The 20345-nt window shown below is 38.6% G+C and overlaps 2 protein-coding genes across 2 annotated transcripts; both read left to right on the forward strand.

The window, feature by feature from the left end:
- The first annotated feature begins 1261 nt into the window (after positions 1-1261).
- On the forward strand, positions 1262-9301 carry LOC146485208 (uncharacterized). The gene is made up of 7 exons (XM_085103553.1): positions 1262-1429; positions 7316-7429; positions 7523-7636; positions 7731-7844; positions 7938-8051; positions 8146-8259; positions 9282-9301. The coding sequence occupies exons 1-7, from the start codon at positions 1264-1266 to the stop codon at positions 9299-9301; spliced, it is 756 nt and encodes a 251-aa protein (XP_084959679.1). The 5' UTR covers positions 1262-1263.
- Positions 9302-9376: 75 nt separating this feature from the next.
- Positions 9377-14690, forward strand: LOC146485209 (uncharacterized). Its single transcript, XM_085103554.1, has 2 exons — positions 9377-9674; positions 13842-14690. Exons 1-2 carry the CDS (start codon positions 9377-9379, stop codon positions 14279-14281), a joined length of 738 nt encoding a protein of 245 aa, XP_084959680.1. The 3' UTR covers positions 14282-14690.
- The last annotated feature ends 5655 nt before the right edge of the window (positions 14691-20345 follow it).

Consider the following 20345-nt stretch of genomic DNA (forward strand, 5'->3'; position numbering starts at 1 on the left):
ACACAATAACGCAGATTTAGATAAGGCTATACATCAAAATTAAAGTAAGTTATATATAATTTTTTATTATCATTAATATTACAATAGAAAATAGATGAAAAGGGAAAAGGAGAATCAGATTATACTGGCAAAGAGAAGGACATGGATGGTCAGTTTTTCATTTGGTCGATTACCGTTAACGGTAACAAGAAGGCATGCATCCCAGACTAGAAAACTATTTATCTACTTAAAATAAACCACTAATTAACAGATTTGGAGGCCTACTGATTGTCTTAAGCCGAAGCCTAAGAGTAAGGCTGGCCCTTTATGTTTTGTCAACAAGGGATTCCTTAGTTTTTACTTTCAGTTATCTTGCTGCCGGAACTTGACTAGAAATAACTTGCTTATTCGTTTTTGGTAATTTTTGGTGTAATTCCGCCGTGTTTCAGGTTGAATTTGTACCAGTTGAATTTTACCCTTAATGACTTTTAATCTATAAGTAATTACTGAACGGAAACACCTATTGCACCAGATTTGTGGTATCAACGCGCACTGTACTTTTTAATTAAAGCTACGAGGTTCTAAGCACGTAGCAAGTTAATTTATGGAAAAAGGCGGAACCAAGATTTGGACAAAAAGGTTGTGTTCTATTTGAAGTCTCCGGCGTTGTCAAGTGTTGCTATGCGATTTCATTTAATGTTTGATATCTCTTTTATTTAGCCAAGAATGTTCATTTGCCACTGGCACAACATTGCCGAATCGGGTAAACCCAAGGGAGTTTGTTTCTTTGATTGCTATAGGTTTTGCCGACTGGTGTTGTCCTTAAATCAGCGAAAAAGAGGCTTAGGCAATGTAAGAGACTGTTAGAGACTGTGTGTGCGCGCCAAGAAACCGACTCACAAAATACACTTTTCTATATTTTATGAATTATCTAATTAGCCTGGTAAAACTGAGCAAAAGGTTGAAATGCCCTGTAAAAAAACCCATTCTCAATAATCCAGCTTAAATTCCAACCGGAGCAACATTGCACAATCGCGTAAACCCAAGGGAGTTTCTTTCTGGCGTTGGCTCTTATTTTTAGTGTCGTTGTATAATGGCATTTCCACGCTATTGTTCTTTACCCTCTGTCAAATCCACAATTCATAGAAACTTCATTTTAAATTAACTCACAGGTCACTCAACATTATTCGTTATACCAACGCCATCACGTACGCAATACTTACTGATAGCTAACTTTGAATTCAGTGTTTTGAAATAAGCATCGAATAAGTCATTTGCTCTATAATGGCATCAACTAAAAGTGACCGCCGACTGATGATCTTCATAGCCATCGCTATTTCCGTTGCCTGCCTGGTAGCTATTGCCGCTTTAGTTTTAGCTGCAATAATGATATCAATGGTGAGGTCTGGTAACACCCCGACAGCTTCTAAACTTGGTACCAATGTACAAGGTAAGAGACCTAAATATCTTTCAGTTAGTCGTCATGCCAAACTTAAATGTCTGCTGCTTAAAGATGTCCCTAAATTCAAATGTTTAAGAGTGTTATCTTTAATTGATCTATTAAACGTAACGGTGAAGCGAGTGATAGCCGGAATTCTTAAAAGTAACCAAATAGGCCTTATCACAGTTTTCGACGCCATTTTGACGAGTAGGCAAGCAGGCTTGAAATAACAGTGTTTGTATGGAAATCAGACGTCAAATTACTTTCATAAAACATCGCTTCTGAACAATTCATGAATTGGAAACTTTTAGCACTAGGAAAAGGATTTTAGGAAAAAAATTGGAGGGATGTAGCTGTGCCAGAAAGCGTCCAGTCGTGTTTTGAACTTTCCATACATTTCCCTGTATTTTTTCCCGCGAACTATTTTTTGTAGCAGTTCACGGCTGGTTCGCTTTACAGACTAATGTACGGAAAGTTCAAAACACGACTGGACGCTTTCTGGCACAGCTACATCCCTCCAATTTTTTTCTTAAAATCCTTTTTCTAATGCCAAAAGTTTCCACTTTATAAATTTCTCAGAAGCGATGTTTTATGAAAATTGTTTGACATCGGATTTCCACACTATTATTTCAAGCCTGTTTGCCTACTCGTCAAAATGGCGTCGAAAACCGTGATAAGGCCTATTCCGATTGTTATAATTAAGAACTAAACATAAAATGCCATTCCATTTCAGTATAAGGGTAAATTGCATAATTATACTTCTATTTATTACGGAATATATATTTTAATTTATATTGACCTTATAAAGGTTACATTCTTAGTTGAATTGAAGACGCACACAGAAGTAACCGAAACATCCTGATATAGTTTTTTTAAAGCCAGTGTCAACTTTTAGCTTTTTCGATTTTTTAAGTCAACTTTGATTGCTAATCTTTTGCCGATTGGTTTGCCTTTAAGAAAACAGTACGTTATTAAAATTTCAAACATTCATCAAGTCATACAGCACCAGAGAAGCTAAGGTTATGTAATTTCCAACAAACATGGACAAGTGAAATGTGTTTTCTGTTAGAGATTGTGAGTGCGCGCCAGAAACCGGCTTACAAAATGTGTTTTTCAATATTCATGAATTATCTAATTAGCCCGTTGAAAACAAAAATTCGAAAGGTCCTCTAGAAAAGGCATTGTCTAAAAACAAAAATTAAAACTCACACCGCAACGTTGTCGAAATCGGGTAAACCCAAGGGAGTTTCTTTCTGGTATTGTCATGCGACCGCTATTTCTTAATGTCGCTATATAATGAAATTTTTACGCTATTGTTCTTTACACTTTGTCTAATCCGCAATCGAAAATTCAAGCAAACTTTAAGGTTACCCGTACCTTCAGAGGTGTCTCGCGTTTAAGCGGTGTAGCGCGTCCAGTTTAAACTGTAGATACCTAAACCCCTATATCAAATTAAAGCTTATAGAGCTGACTATCAAACCATACCAAGAATTTTGAAATAAAATAAATTGTCGAATTTTTCACGACCTCTAATTGCGAGCGTCCGAATCACCTTTTTAAAGCTACAAGTCAAAGTGAGTTTTGTTTTTTGCTAATTTAATTCGTTCCTCAGTTTCCGGACCCAAAGCGCTAAAAAAACGTGTCTGCGTTTTGCCATATTCAATCGTAGTGAAAAGTTATAGAGCATTTTCGAAATAGGATGAAAAAAAATGTCGAGTAATCGTACAAAAATCGCTCTCGGAGAAAAAACATTTCGAAAGAAAACATTCGCAGACACGTTTTTGTTGTTTATATGTTAAACTAGCTACTGTCCAAATTTGAAGGCAAACGAACAAATTCCTTTTGAGTTTAAGCTCTTTGAAGTGGCTCCTCCAAGTGAAAAAAATCTATTCGAGAAAACAGCGCTAAAAATTCGGCAATTCATTTTATTTCAAAATTCGTGGTTTAGTTAGATAGCCAGCTCTATAAGCTTTAATTTGATACAAGGGTTCAGGTATCTACAGTTTAAACCGGACGCGCTACATCGCTTGGACGCGAAACACCTCTGAAGGTACAGGGTAACTTTAATTTAAATTCACCCACGTACGAGTCGCCCAACATTATTCGTTAGTACGAATATACTAAAGATAGACCCCTTCCAAGCAGATTCGCCCGTTCAACTCTGCAGAGTTGCACCTTCAAATCTTTTTTCAATGGTGCACCGCGTTTGTTTTAAACTACCTCCAGAGGCCGAAAGTTTAGTATACAGTGTTGGAATAAGTGTCGTTCTACAGTGACATCAACTCGAGGTGACCGCCAACTGATGTTCTTCATAACCTTCGCTATTTTCGTTGCCTGCCTGGTAGCTATTACCGCTTTAGTTTTAGCTGCAACATTGATATCAATGCTAAGGTCTTGTAAAGTCCCGACAACTCCTAAACTTGATACTACGTTACAAGGTATAAGAGATCCAAATACCTTACGAGTTATCCGTCATGCCAAATTTAAATATCTGCTTCTCAAGATCGATGTATTGTTTTCAAAATGTTTAGGAATAGCTTTCGCAAATAGTCGGAACTATTGAAACTACATCAATACTGATTGTTAAATGAATTAAGAACTAAACCTAAAACACTATTGCACTTCAAAACAAGCGTAAATTATATAATTATCCTTGTATTTAAATGGTAACAAAAACAAAATTAGCACTCAGAGATCTAAAAAGTTTGAGCGTTGAGCATTCGATTATTTAGCGGAATCTTTCAGTTGTTTATGTATGTGAGAAGTTAACTTATGTCACGTGACTTAAGGTGCGTAGGTTACGGGACAAAATGTCCAAAAAGATCGCTGGTAGTTTGTAGCCGCTTTCTCGACTGAGAGTGGGGCCCTGGAGCTAGCTGTATCTCGATGGCCTGTCTGATCCCATTTTCAGCGCTCTCATCTTCCCACTCAAGCCTCCAAAACTCCCACGTGCTGGCATGAATGTGAAAAATTCACTGACTTCACGTTACTGAACAGCAAAGTCAACCACTTCTAATTTACGTTTACGAAGAGCAAAGGCCACATAACTCCTTTTTGACAAAATCATCCTTTCTACCCAAACATGTTCGTATCGATTCTCCAATTACAAAACCAGCTTCCCTCTAAAATATTGCAACTAGTTCAAAGCCAATGTACATTAAACATTTTCTCATCTAAAGTAACTCTGTGACAACTGATATTTTTGCAATTACAACACGATTTTGTATGAAATTTGTTTGGTTAATGATGTTTTGAGCTAGTAAACAAGACCGCTCTCCTCACATACATATACAGTGCTTTGAGCGAACAAGCGTATTCTTCGATTTATTTTCAAGGATTTTAACTCTGAACACAATAATTAACTTAAAAAGGCAGGAACTGCAAACCTTAAGGACAAGCGTTTACAAAACATGATTCTTACTATTTTTAAATGTCTTCATTTTTCTGATTATCCAAGAAATTAAAAAGATATGTTTCGTTTACGCTCTAGCACCTATTTTTTTAGGAGGACATAATATACTCCGTTTGCCCAAACCACTGACCACTTCTTATGGCATCAATTCCTTCAGTTACTTGGCAGCAACATCTTGGAATTCTCTTCCTGACCATTACCGCACTATTTCTGATTTTACTTCTTTTCGACGACTGATATCTACTGGGAACAATAATTTACTTAAAAGGGCAGGAACTGCAACCTTTCTACCTCATGATAATTTGCAAGTTAGTTGTCTAGGTAGTTAGTTATCTTATTTATTATATAGAATTAATTAACTTTTTTATAATTATTTATTAATGTAGTTGGCTCGAAGATATTAGCACTTCAGTGCTACACTGTAAATTCGAGGGTAAATAAAGTTTATTGATTGATTGATTGATTGATTGATTGAATATTAATCCACTTCTGTCATTTCCAAAACTTTCAACCGCGTAACGCATCTCTAAATAACGCGCTTCCTTTCCAATCGTTGCGAAACTATAAGATTGCTAACAACTTTGACTTTTTTGCGACATTTAGCTTCGCCCAATGCAACGTAAGAGGTGCGTTAATACTTTTCCATCCGCGGTTTGAGTACCGTCTGTAAAGTAGCGTCAACTGTCATCTGATTGGTGCCACTACGCGCCGGAAATAGTTATACACAAACACACACACAAACCAAACTTCATACCGATTAGGACCTATGTTGATCTTATCAACAAAAAGTATTTGCATGAATGTGATTATGTGCCAAACTAAAGAGGTCTTTTCACTTCTTATATTATTAAACCTAAACTCTAACAAGTAGTTGGATGGTTGCATCTCTGATATGCCTTAAGGTGACTGTCTGATGCAGTTATGAGTTATATGTGCCTGTATTGATTTGGCTATGTGACTGTGTGATGCAGTGCTAGTCAAAATCCCACATTTCACCCTAGCTCACCATGGAGTCTCCAGTAGCTCAGACGTTAAAGCATCCGACTAGATCACGGAGGGTCGTGGGTTCAAATCCCATCTGGAGCTCGGATTTTTTCCGAGTTTCCCTCTAATGCAAAAACTTATCATGTTGTTATTTCTAACAAAAGACTCACTTTGGTAATTACCACGTTTCCAGTGATTACCACGTCACCACAAAAAAAAAAACTCTAATTAGATCTTTTGGTTGCACAAAGATTTGCTGACAACCAGTGTGAAACAGGTTACAGACAATTGCAGACATTCAGCTATAAATTCGCTGGAAACACGTCAAGTTTTATTCCTGGCTTCATGATTACCTTTGCTGGAGATAACAGAAACTGCACGCAATATGCAATGAATTCGTACTAAAGAACTTAAAGGTTATTTGTGTTTTTAACTGGTTCTGGTTGCATCGTTGCACTGAAACATCAATGCATGTGACTGTAATCTTTGTTTTAAAAATAGGATGTGCGTTGATAAGAAAACAAACTTTATTGGCAACCGAGGAAACAACCTCGTTCCCAGGGTCCTCTCCTACCACGGGGGCCGAGTAGGAGAGGACCCTGGGAACGAGGTTGCCGAGGAAACAGGCTACAGACAACTGCATGCAATTTAGAATGAATATCACTCAAAAGGACTAACAATTAAGTTCTGTCTCTAACTAGGCATCATCATCATCACCTTTATTTAAAAATGGTCTTCAGTCCTGCGAGCCTTGCTAACTACTTCAAAAGTACTAGACAAGTATAACTTAAAATTACGATGTTTTCAAAACATACCCTAAAATCATTATATTTACTGAAAAAGATTTTTATTGTTTAGTAATTAGGATTTAAACTTAAAGCTCAGGAAAGCTACCCTGAACTCTTGCTTCAACAGAGATGTTGTTTTAGAGGACAAATTCTGTATAGTGAAGACTACATTAAGAAATCAGATCTCCAAATTTGCTTTGGGGATATGGAAATTAATAATGATAATTGAACTGAGGGGAGTGCAATTTGGTCTGACATCATACGCGTGATTTCAAAATCGAACGAGCGCGCAGCGCGAGTTTGATTTGAAATCGCAAGTATGATTTCAGACCAAAATTGCACGTCACAAAGTTCAATTACCACTTTATTACACCTATTTTGAAATCACCGAGTATCATTGTCAATATTGATATTCTATTTTTGTTACTTCAATTCCATTTTGATGGGCTAAAGAAAGGATGCGATTTAGAGCAAAAAATGGTGCAATTTGGGAATAAATCGCACTCTGAAGAGCCAATCAGATTGTAAGGATTGCCAGTGATTTCAAAATGGGTGTAATAAATTGAAGAATTTTTCAAGTTATAGGAATTCTTTGGTGGAAATTTCTCTCAGATCTGAGGGATAATACTATTGACGGTCGTGTGCGTGTGTTTTTTTTAAAGGCTATGTCTGTAAGTTTAACTGGTTGTTGTTATTTTTAATTTGTTGCAGAGATCAATGAATGCGACAGTAACCCGTGTTTGAACAATGGAACGTGTGTTGATAAGATAAACAGCTTCAACTGCACCTGTCCAGGGGGATTTATTGGCAAACGATGCGAAACAGGTTACAGACAAATGCACGTTATCTCTGATGAATTCATTTAAAAGGAAGAACAGTTTATTTCCGTTTTTAACTGTTCGTGTTCGTCTCTTGCAGATGTCAATGAATGCGACAGTAACCCGTGTATGAACAATGGAACGTGTGTTGATAAGATAAACAGCTTTAACTGCAGCTGTCCAGGGGGATTTACTGGCCACCGATGTGAAACAGGTTACTGATAATTGCACAAATTTCTGAAGAACTTATTCAAAAGGATTTAAAGACTATTTCTGTTAGTTTAACTAGTTGTGTTCATCTATTGCAGATATCAACGAATGCGACAGTATCCCGTGTTTGAATAATGGGACGTGTGTTGATAAGATAAACAGCTTTAACTGCACCTGTCCAGGAGGATTTACTGGCAACCGTTGTGAAACAGGTGACAGACAAATGCACTCTATTTCTGATGAATTCATTTAAAAGGAAGAACAGTTTATTTCCGTTTTTAACTGTTCGTGTTCCTCTCTTGCAGATGTCAATGAATGCGAAAGTAACCCGTGTTTGAACAATGGAACGTGTGTTGATGAGATAAACAGTTTTAACTGCAGCTGTCCAGGGGGATTTACTGGCCACCGTTGTGAAACAGGTTAGTGATAATTGCACTGTATTTCTAATGAACTCAATCAAAAAGACTATCAATTACGTTCTGTTTTTAACTTGTCGTGTTCTTTCTCTTGCAGAAATCAATGAATGCGCGAGTAACCCGTGTTTGAACAATGGAACGTGTGTTGATAAGATAAACAGTTTCAACTGCACCTGTCCTGAAGGATTGATTGGCAACCGATGTGAAACAGGTTAGAGGCAACTTCGTGCAATTTACAGTGAAATCGCGCAAAATATCTTAGATCTTGTTACTTTATCTCTTAAGTATCCTTAACCAATAAACCTTTTATGTCTGCCTTTTTTCCGGATTGCTTTGGCCAGAATTTCGGCTGAAAGAATAAAAAGGTAAGGGGAGAGAGGACAGCCCTGGCGGCTGTGGACCGAGTTGCTGATGAAGTTGCTTGCCCAGCCATTGCTTATAATACAGCTTTTAGTGTTGTTATAAAAGGTTTTAAACCATTGGGTAATGGAAGGACCAAATCGGAAAGAAATAAGTGTTTTTTTGTTTTGTTTGCTGAAGTTATTATAGACAAGGCCCTTTTCTCGAGGCGTAGCGGAGTTACAAAATTATGGCCAGCGCAGTGTCATACAAATACTGCAATATAGTTTATTACACGACCCAAACAATGACTTAAACGAGAAAAGAAGGTTTTTTCCTCTAACCGTGGCCTTAGTGACTTCGGATTCATTATTCCTTAATATATAACATATCAGTTAAGATCCATAGCTCATAATCCAAAGCACTAAAGGAAAACGAGTCAAAATAAGGTATTCATCGAAACATGGCATAAATTATATTTCCTGTCACTACTTGCAATGTTTAATATGCGGTCTTTAAACAACTTTTCGACCAGTTACGTAAGTCAGTCGGAGAAAGTAGGGTGTAACAGCGGAATATTTCACCCAGTATAAGAGCCAATCAAACTGCAGAATTTGCGGGATATTGCCCGCTCGAGCTCTATCCCAAACCAAAGTACACAAATGGTTCCATAGGAGGCCTCATAGGAGAAACGCAGTGTGACTGTGTTCAAATTAAAAGTATTTTTCTGCTGCTCCAAGAATTGCTTTTAGGCTAAAGGGAAACTTTTCAAATGTGCATACAATTAGTTTCTCTCGTGGTGATCAGAATAGAGCCGACGCCTTCTGCTGTTTTTAAACTATTAGATACAGTTGTAGTGAAACAATTTAGTTTAAAGATTTTTTTGCATTGTAGTTTTGTTGAGGCCTGTGTGATAATCATGCCGCCCAAGAACTAATGCTGTTCTCCAGGCTCACCTTGACCAACTCCTTGCGTTTGTTGTTGTCTAAATGGCTGGTTGCTACCGCGCCTCGTTAATTGCCATTTATCCTTATTTTTTGCTTCCAGAAAGCTTGCTCAACTCCTCAATAATTACAGACAACGAGTTCTACCACATCAATCTCAGGAAGTTCCTCGAGCCTGCTGTTGGCAATGATTCCGAGTGGCTGCTGTGCTTCCGCGCCTCCATTCATGGATTTGATGTGGATCCTGAGTTCCACAGCAGGTGTGACGGGAAAAATAACACTGTCATGATCATTCAAGCCAACCAAACATACGTATTCGGAGGATACTCGGACGTGACTTGGGGTAAAAATATGTTGATGTTGTTGTTGTTTTTTTAGGAGGCTCGTTTAAAGGTAAATCTGCCCTAAGCCACGAGTTCTCAAGGCCGAATGAGAGCGGTTGGAAAAATGTAATTGGAGCAGTGTTTTTTAAGGCAAAAAGTTGACTGTTATTAACACTTGAATACTTTTATCTTCTGGCCGTCTGATCTGTTATCCTGTATCTTAGATTTCACTTCCACTTCCACATATAATCCCTGTTTCCCTCCAATTCTTCTCTCAATTGCGCAGTTTTTTTACTGCCGCCATTTTGAAAATTTGACTCAGTTCCAGGTCTACGCTACTTTATGGGTATTTTGGAAGGAAGCGTAGACCTGGAACTGAGTCGAATTTTGAAACGGCGGGGCTAAATAACGGAGGCGGTGTGGCCTGGCGGTTTAGGGCGACGGACTTGAAATCTGGAGGTCCCTGGTTCAAGCTCCATCTTCGGCCACGCTTGTAAATAGCCAGCTAATTTTCCTTCTGCCATTTGGGATTTTTAACGATATGTTCGATTTGATTATTATTTGCTTCTCGTTATTTCTGAGTGAAATGCCTGCAAACTAGCTTTGGGTAGCTAAGCGCATTTCCACTATAACCAAAGCATTTGACACTTTCGACAAATAGCTAATGACAACTGTTGAATTGGAGAGCCATCTAAGAGAAGAATCGAACGGAAATAAGGATTATGTAAGGAAGGAGAAATGAAATAAAAACGTAGGGCATCAGATCACGCGGATAGATGATGATTTTATTCAATTGTCGATAACAGTCAGCTTTTGACCCGACTCCGCCCTTTTTGTTTCCATGCTTTCCACTCCTCGTAAGCTGAGCTCGAGGACACAGTATCTTGCAATACTTACCGGCCATGTAAATATCATTCTTATCGCATGCTATCTTTGCAAATTCGACAAGGACACGTTCTCCAAGTTCTTTTTAGTTAAGCACGATATTTACGTTAACCAAAATCTCTTTAGCTTAATATTATCTGTACGGATAAGATAAAAATCATGAGAAAAAACAATGGTAAACAAGTTATTGCCAATAATCTTACAATTTTATTAGGTTACCATAGCAGCAATATAATATCACTTTTTAACACGAGCCTTAAATTTAGCCTTAAGTGATTACAACTTTTAAAAAATCGAGCTCAATGACCCTATTTTTAAATCATGAATTGAGCATGCGGAGTGAACTATTATGTATTCACCATCCGGCGCCATTACGGATCAAAACAAGGACGAAATATCGACGCAACGAAAAAACGATTGTAAAAAGAAACCAGTTAAAAGAGGTGTTGTCTGCTAAATCCTTTCATTTACCGAAAGTAAGGCACAACTATCCTTTTCACATGTCAGGATCGATATTTTCCAAAAATACGACTTCGATACGCGAAACTGCGTGTTCAACGCTTAAACATTTGAGCATTTATGAGACGCATTTTCAAAACCAAAGTTGTGCAAGTTTTTTTCACATTTTACAAACAGGATTGAAAGTAGTGTTTCATTGCTAAATAAACAAACAACTGCTGCTTATACGTACACTCTCGGTATGAAAATCAAAGGTAGCAAGTAACTTTAGCCATAATCCGCAATATCGATCATTTCAATCACACCTCTTCAATCCACGGGTTCGCTTGAGCACAGGGCGCTCTGATATTACCATCAAATTGTAATTAGCATGTCAAAACTCAAAGTATTGCAAAGTTTAAAAAAAATTGTGGGAGGGGGTTTAAAATTCGTAACTTTAAGCAATCAGCAATCAAGTCAGCTTTCATTATCGTTTGCGCTTTGTAAGTTGTTGCAAGCATTACTGATCCGCCTCGATTAACCTTTACTATTATCGTGGAACCATCTTATCTGTAATGTGAAATAATTAGCAATTATTGGACAAGGTTGAGCAAAATATCGTAATATGTCATTGGCGAGCAAATCAATTATTCGGATGAGATAAATAATTGTTCTGCGAGACGCTGATATATAAAGATAACCAAGTTCAGTAAAGGAAGGAAGCGATATGCTATTTTTACACAAGAGCGTGGTTTCAGTTACGCGTGAGCAGAATATTATTTGCAGCAAAACAAGCAAAACACAGTTGGCCAGTATTGCGCATGAGCAGACCATTATTTGTAAATTTTAAAAACTGCAAAAGCCGTGAACGAAGATCCTGCTTGCTTGTACGTTGGATCTCACAGGAGATCTAATCAGCCAAACTTGAAAAACAGACGATGAGAAGTCCAAAGACTACTGCAAAGCTGACACAACGTAATATATTTTAAAACAATATTTCGGCTGGCCAAACCAGCCTTCTTCAGGTTTAGATGTTACTAAATTATATAAATGAAATTACAATATTATATTATGGAGGATGTTGCAATACATGGGAGCGGCGGAAATGACGTTTACAAGGTGGTACCAAATTATGAGGAAATAAGTAAAATAAAATAAAAAAATTACAATTTATCACGTCTATTCAAACCGTGGGGTTCCAAGGTCCCCGCTAAATCTATAAGAAAAGACTCTCTGGCTTTTCTGATTGAATCACGTGAGGAGTGGATAACTTCAAGTGGTATTAGTTGCATGTCAGTGTGGCAGTGGTTAGGTTGAGAAAGAAAATGTTCAGAAACTGGTTGGTTTGGATGTAATGTTAGTTTTGTCAACTGGGCGTCTATGTTCGTTGAATCTGTCTTTGAGACGTCGCTTAGTTTCACCTATGTATTGTAAATGGCATAGTTATTTGCAGGTCACGCGGTTTGCTCTCGGCCAATGGAAAGAAAGAAAAACTGCATCAGGGGTGTTTTTGTTGAAGTACTTAATTGCAAAACCCGTAAAAGCTCTGTCTGTCATTAACTCCCTTTCTGTGATCATAGTGAGCTGCGTCTGGATATGCTGGTGATGAGTATTTTCCTATTATCTCACCCCCCCCCCCCCCCCTCGCTTCATTATTTTCCAATTTAGGAAGACTCACACTATTGAGGCCTATTAATCTTCAAAATTTAAGTGTCCATAGAATGACCTAGCCTTCTATCTGTTGAAGCGTTGTGGTGAAACGCAACCGGCTTTACTGCAATGTTTTCGTTAGACACGTGGTCAATTTTGAAAAAAATATTCATTATTTTTTTTCACAACTGACGGTTTGTATTAAGCGCCCCAACTGTATTAAATTAACGCTATGATAAGCCTTACCCTATTTTAAACTCTGAAAATAAACTAGCCATTGAGAGTTTTTTATATATTAAAATATATAGAGCCATTTCTTATCAGTTAAAAACGTCCAGGAAAGTGTCAGGAAACGCAATGCTTGAACAGTCAACGTTTTTGAAAAGGACTCGTTAAGAAGTCTTGATTAAGTTCGTTCTACTCGCTATTTTCCATTTCAATTTGGCAACAGTTTAGCAACGATAACTTGGCAATTGAGCCTTAGCAATAATAATTTTACCAGCTCGGTCGAGATTTATGGATTGTCTCGAATGTTTTACGCGGCTACCATGAACGCACTTCATGTGCACTTGACACGTATTTGGAAGGCTAAAATTATTTTATCCGTGCCACAACTAGAATCACGTGACGTAGTACGTGTAGCTGTTTCTTAAAAAGGTGGCAGGCGATTTTTTCTAAGGCGTATTGACACTGATCCAGTCATTTGAAGTGATACAAACATTTCAAAGAAGTTTTACCCAGGAAACAAAATGGGAGCCCTTGTCAGTGAACACCCTCGGAACGCAAAAAGGTGTTCGTTAACAACTGGAACTGGCCGCTTGTGCGAGATCGGTTCTCGTAAGAGGGCCACAAGAATTGTAAGGGATAAATTGCCGCTTCCCTGAGCTTGCCCAGCTAACAATAATCATTAGAAATGAAAAAAAAAACCGTATGGAATGCTTTTTTGTTTTATTGGCTTATTTAATAGCCGTGATAATGGCGATAACCTTTATCATGTGGTTGATGGTAAAGATCCAGAGGCTAATGGGATTTCCTTTCGGGTGTCCCCTTACGGGAGTTGGAGTTCAAAACAAAGGAAAAGCCTAAATCGTAACCCCCGAAAGTTTCCGCTTGTCCGCGGGTGCTCACGGGAATGTGTAAATATAGAGTTTGCTTGGAACTTCAATCGGAGTTTTGTGAAGACGATCGTAAGTAGAGCCGTCCCCTTCATAGAGTGTCCGTTAAGAGAGCTTCCAAGATGAAAAGAAAGATCAACATTTTGCGAAGTTTCCAAAAATTTTGTATTACTTTGGTACTTTGTTTTTCGCTTTGTTTTATTTGCAATGCGAGGAAAACTAACGATTTATTTTCTTGCTTTTCAGAGACGGCCATTAGTGGCTTTCGTAACACTGCCAACTCTTTTGTTTTCTCCCTACGCAACAGCGAAGGACTCGGACCTTTCATAAGTAATGTGACAGACCCATCTAGAGCAATTTACAGTAATAGTGGTATAGGATTTGGTAGCGGAGACATCTGGATTCGTTCAGATAGTGAAACCTCAGCAGTCTTGGGCGGCGCCTACTATGTACCAAGTGGAGTAAGTAACACGAGGACAATGATGGCTGGGGATGTTTTCTTCTACCCAGATGACTGGGAGGTATTCTATCTTGCCTAAACCACTTTCAATAGTATCACTACCCTGAAAAGTCGCCATTTTCTTGGCATTAATCCTTTAAACGTTTTACGGCATTATCACAAAGTTGTTCAAACAAGAAAAGTCGCCATTTTCTCCGCATTAATCCTTTAAGCCCCAGTAGTGACCAGCATCTAATTTCTCCTCACAATATCACTGTCAATCAAACACACAGGTTATGAGAATAAGGAAAATGATCTCTAAAGATTAAAATGTTTTGATAATTACACAAAATTCTGTCAAGTAGTACAATGGAAATATAAAAAGAAAAGTAAGGAGATTGTGCACGTTGATATTGGGGCGATAAGGGTAACAATGCAATAACAACACGTGCCGCTCGTGACATCCTTGAGCTTAAAGTATTATTTTGTCCAGCTATATTTTTGTTCTTGCTTTTAGTTGTTAAGTTTTAGATAAGGGCGTTCAGGTTTTGTTTGAAGTAAATGGGGTGCATTGATTACTTATATTAAGTTATAAAAGTGTGAGGGTGTGTGCGTGTGTTGTGTGTGTGTGTGGGGGGGGGGGGGTGGAGGGTGGAGGAGGAGTTGTTGGCTGAGATCAGAAGGAGAAGAGAAACGGGGCACGCCAATGAAAGGTTTTCTTAATGTGTAGTTTAGCTAAAATCAGAGGATACCCCGCAAGATTGAATAGGGTCATTGTGTTACTATTCAAAACATTGATAACAAAGCACAGTTTTATTGTAGAAAAGCTGGAGACGATGTTCCGAGGTCGCTCATTGTTGAAAGCGCTCTGTCACTCTTCTCCCCCGACAAACGGAATTACTTTTCTCGTAAGATACCGTTGCGCACGGACGACGAATATTGAGTGCACCATGACCATATTTAGTAAGTGTAACAATGTGTTGAATAAGTGAACGTTGATTATACATGTCTATACTGGCCGCATGTCCAACCTTAAGTTCTAAAGTGAGTGGTTAATGACAATATTGGAACATAATTATTTGGATGACAGTTCGTGCGACTTTGGTAAAACAAATTCGTTCATGAATAACCGACATAGCTTATAGCAAGCGTTGTTTAATTTTAGATTAATTTTGGACGATAAGCTGTAGGAGTAGATTGAGAAACATAATTGTATAGGCTTTTCAAAGGTCGTTAGAGAGATCTAGAACTTTTTCATGAGCTCTAAGGAAACGGCAATAGCAATACTGCAGCAATTCCTACAGAATGAAAAATAAATGTTCTTAAACAATGCTCGAATCATGTAACAGCTGACAATATTTATCCGCTATGTATATTGCCTTTCTCTTTTGTAATTTTCTGAGGACGTTAATAAATTTCTTTGTTTGTGACAAATCATTTTACATTTCTTTTTTAATTTTTAACATATTCCAGTTTAACTGTTATACGAGAGAAGGTTGTTCCTGGGTTAAGAGAGGACAGAAACCGCCGGGAAAACAGGCGAAAAATTTGGGAAATAATACACCGTAAATATATCCGAACTGTAAACTGTGATTTTATCAAAAAATGAAATTTTCATCGCCTTCCCCACGTTTAGTGCTCAAAATTAACTAAAATGCAAATGATAACTCAAAATACCGTGCCCTTAAGTCCCTTTATCCGTCCTTTTCACTCTTTCAAAATGCCGTTTTGCCCCCACCCCCCCCCCCCAAAAAAAAAAAGAGAGCGCATCCAGAGCAAAACCTGTATCAACTAAATTCGATTTTGAGACGGCATTACGGCTTTATAATGACGGCTAGTTGGGAGAAAATATATTTTCTCCCAACTAGCCGTCATTATAAAGCCGAAAAGCCGTCTCATAATCGAATTTAGTTTTTTGTCGCGATACTGACATTTTGTTGGAGAGAGTAAACGGATAAAGTACAAATCGTGCACTGATTGAAAGAGAAATTCTTACTTCAGTTAAACTGTAGCCATGGTAATATCCGTGCGCGAGATTATTTCTTGGGGGGGGGGGGGGGGGGTTATTTGAATTTTTGGCTTTAATTTTTGCGTCAAAACAAAGAAAATGCAAAAATTTACAGTCCCTAAAGCAGCTACCATTGATGAAATTGACGAGCTAGTAGGTTTGAACATTTTACCAGCAAATTTATTGAAAATTTGTTACTATACCGCCAAGATAAGCTTATAAACAACAACATGAAAACAGTGATGAATAAACCTCACAACCAGAAGCAAGAATAAAAAGAGCAACCATACTAGTACCCAAAAACGAAAACAGAGCATTGTTATCCTAGCTTAGATGCCGTAGAGATTTAGAAATTTGAAAGAAACCAAGCCGCGAAGAATACTGTAATAATTACCGAGTCTGCCGTTCTGCGCTACGACAAGAAAATCAAATTAACAGACCTGAGCCATGAAAGCGTGAGAACGCAGCAGAGCTCTTGGAGCAATTTTTTCTAGAGATAAAAGACATCAGAAAAGAAACAGATCCTTTTGCTTTGAAAATGCCATAATTTACTGGAATTTATGCTCATTGTTATTTACCGTGGCCGCTTTCACACTCAAGAAAGTCTCTTAAGTAAATTTCTTTTCATCGAATTTACAATCACTCTTTTCGCTTACCTTCAAGACAAAAGTTGTTCCGCTGTATCATGGTACATGTTCACCACAAAAAAAATATTATAAGTAGTCCTTGATCAGTATCAGAAGCTTTAAAAACTCAAATGAAAAGAAATAAACAACACCATTGCATGTTCATTCATAGAAGTAAAATTTTGATCTGCGCGCACCGAACCCATTTAAGGACGGTGCCTACTTATACCGAAGTATTCTTGCGCGGTTATGACAATGCGGGAAAAGCAGATCTTAGCAAGGGCTATTGGAATCCAAAAAGAAAATTGGAGGTAACCGCGCATTTTTTAGAGATAATTAAGCCACAATTATTTTAAAAGCCGTAAAATACAAGGAGTGTATGGCGTTTTTTTCCAAATTGAAGCTTTATTATCTCTGAAAAATACATGGTTACCCTCAATTTTCTTTTTGGATACCAAGAGCACTTGCTGTGTTCTGCTTTCTCCGCATAGCTTTAAACCGCGCAAAAATATCCCTGTATAAGTAGGCACTACCCATAGGAAACCCGAGTATCTCGAAATGCGCAGAACGTATGCACAGTAACAAAAGGAGGCACCGTCCTTAAGTGCCGTGTTGTCATGCTTACATGACAGTTTTTGAGCCAATCAGAAACCGTCATTTTGAGACGACATTATTGCAAAATAATCTCGTCTCAGCGCTATGGGAAGATCGCCCAGAATCGCGATAAAAGACAGTATTTTGTCATTCCCAGTTTGTACCACTAGTTTGAAGCTTTCTTATTTTTGCAAAAGAAACAAACAAAATGCGGCTGACCTTTCAAAATATTGCAACAAAGGAAACTTTTTGCCAGTGAAATTAAACGAAACGTAAAATTACGCATCGGTGGTGGGATTTTAAGCCCCTCATGACCAAACGCAGGTTTTTTTTAAGCCCATAAATGCAAACTGTCCGTCTTGTGAGTGTCTGTATGTTCACTAGACGAACTTCCAGACGCACAGCCACTGAGAAACAAACAGATGCATGTTAAATAGCATGTTTAATATGACAGAAGGGTTCTCCCTGAGATCCCTACTCTTGTGCCTGAAAATCCCCCCCCCCCCCCCCCCTTCTCAGCTCTAGCTCAGGAACTAAGAGACTAAAGCAGGGTTCTCTTCTTTTCACCAGCCTGGCATCAGGAACCCACCTCTCTCCCCTCGACACACATATACCTAGATCAGGAACAGCACGATTAAATAGGATTAAGATTGAATGGGTTTTACCTGAGAAAGAACCCTCCCCTTACACTGGCAGAATCCCTCCCCCCCCCCCCCCCCCCAAAAAAAAGGAAAAAACACCCCACATCAGACACTCAAAAACACATACAGATATTTACCTAACTCAGGAATAAATGGAATAAATCGCGGCCGCCGGCCGTTCAGATAGTAAGATTTTCCCTGAGAACCCTTCCTTGACAACGGCAGCATCTGAAACCCACTCCATCATCGCCCTCACCCCTCCCCCACCCTGCCTTTCCAGCTAAAGCTTAGAAACTAAGAGACTAATTGTGCATTTCTTTGGGAAAATCTGAATCCGGATTTTTGAATCCTAAATGATCCAAGATCACTCGGATCATGGTGTATCAAAGAAACCGACGAATCCACCGCTGAGTAAGGATTCGTCGGTTCTTTTGATGCACCATATCTGAGAGAACTTGGATCATTGATCTTGGTAAAGAAACGCAAAATCCGTTTTAGGATTCAAAATTCCGGATTCAGATTTTCCTAAAGAAATGCACCATAAAATAAGGGGGTTTTTACATGTGAAAACTCGCACCGGTGCGAGTTTGATACCGGTACGACATCGTGATTTCATACCGTGTTTACATGAGGGGACACTTCATGTCGACCGACGTGATTGTGACGCCATATTGAATTGGATTCATGCTGGAGCAAACGGCCGTACCGCTCTTACATAGTGACATCGGAATGAGTTTTCGTACCCGAATGAAAATCTCGCCCCGGTACAGTTACTGGGGTGAATCACACCAGTATGAGTCGCTCCATTATGATATTTTGTACTGGTATCATATCCCGGGGGGGGGGGGGGGGGTACTTGGGTTCAGTTTTGCTGGGTACGTGCCGCTGGCCTCTCAGAGCCCCTGCCCCATTATAAGACACCGTTATGACGACATCATAATGGGATTTTATGTCAAGGCATTTCATAATGGTTTGCAGGCCAAGGCGGCAGGGTCCAAGCCTATCTTATTTCCAGCCAATCAGAATTTAGGGCGTTCCGGACTATATCATTCTTAGGGGCGCTTTTCCATGTGCTCGCCCCCTTTCGATCGCTCACCATCACGTCGTTCACATCGCTGGTTTGAACCAATTTTCGCGATCCCAACTAAGTCACTTTCTATTTATGCATCTACTTTATCAATCCTTTAAATAGGTCATCCTAAAATGAATTGAAAGAACGGAATGTAATGCCAAGTGATTGTTTCATTTAATAAACAACAACTTCTGAACTTTTTAACCGAGACCATTTTGAATCCCTACTTTATAGAAGTTTCTTACCCCAAAAATCCGAAAATGTGCGACCCCATTCTAGTAACTCTATTGAAAATGTAACCCCATTCTAGTCAATCCAGTCGTGAAAATGCTACCCCATCCAGCGGCACATCCCCTTAGCCTCTTATAAGGAAGAGCCACAAGAGAGAACTGGAGTGAAGTCGTACCGAGTAAATTCTAGACGCAAACTAACGCAAGCACGATTCAAACACTACTTTCATCTAGTGAATACATTTATGTATTTTACGTCTTTTCTCAAATAACTTGTGAACATGAATCGAATTAAGTAACGCTCCGGCTACAAGCGATAGCAAGAACAAAAGGCCCGCGGTAACCAAGAATAAACATGTTAAGTTATATCAAGAGGGGATGAACAGTACTAAGAATACGCCAAACCTTCTCAGGTGTTTAGAAAAAAATAATTTGTATTCGCGTTGTTTTTATAGTAGCACCGGAAAACTATATATCACTGTAAAGCCAATAAACTTCAAAATCTCAAAAAAACGTTACATTTAAAGTTTTCCTTTCGTAGCCGAGCGCGAGCCATGAAGCACAAAATGACATGTGTGCTTTTACTGTCAATTACCAGCCATCGCGTTAATGCCAGGCATCCCAACAAACTGGATTCCCATTGGTTACTGAAGAAATCCCTTGTAAAGATTGACAATGGAATATTCCTCGTTGGCCGTCACGATCTGGCACGAGATGCATAAGACAGCCATTTTGAATTTCGCAAAAGCCTGACAAACTTTGGTGTATTTATATATAATGTGTGAGGAACATTTGATAACTCGACATACCCTATTAAATAATTTGAAAATGCAGGGAATAGTCCTAACACAAACCCTGAGTTTTTAGCCTCCAAAGACTGATTTGAATAGTTTTCGTACCTTATTACAGCAAATTGACAACAACGTAGGAACTCCCTGCAAAGACTCGTCAATCAACTGAAATTTGCGAGAAAGGTATAGCGGTTTAAGTTCT

The sequence above is a fragment of the Pavona decussata genome, unplaced genomic scaffold (genome assembly GCF_977016875.1).
Source record: "Pavona decussata unplaced genomic scaffold, jaPavDecu1.1 SCAFFOLD_27, whole genome shotgun sequence".
In the NCBI taxonomy this organism is placed as follows: Eukaryota; Metazoa; Cnidaria; class Anthozoa; order Scleractinia; family Agariciidae; genus Pavona; species Pavona decussata.

Excerpts from the sequence above, each read along its gene's own strand:
- LOC146485209 (XM_085103554.1), top strand. The coding sequence starts at position 9,377 with ATGGCTGGTTGCTACCGCGCCTCGTTAATTGCCATTTATCCTTATTTT. Across the intron at positions 9,675-13,841 it reads ATACTCGGACGTGACTTGGG|TGTCCGTTAAGAGAGCTTCC; the intron begins GTAAAAATATGT and ends CCCTTCATAGAG.
- LOC146485208 (XM_085103553.1), top strand. The coding sequence starts at position 1,264 with ATGGCATCAACTAAAAGTGACCGCCGACTGATGATCTTCATAGCCATC. Across the intron at positions 1,430-7,315 it reads ACTTGGTACCAATGTACAAG|AGATCAATGAATGCGACAGT; the intron begins GTAAGAGACCTA and ends AATTTGTTGCAG. Across the intron at positions 8,052-8,145 it reads TGGCCACCGTTGTGAAACAG|AAATCAATGAATGCGCGAGT; the intron begins GTTAGTGATAAT and ends TTTCTCTTGCAG.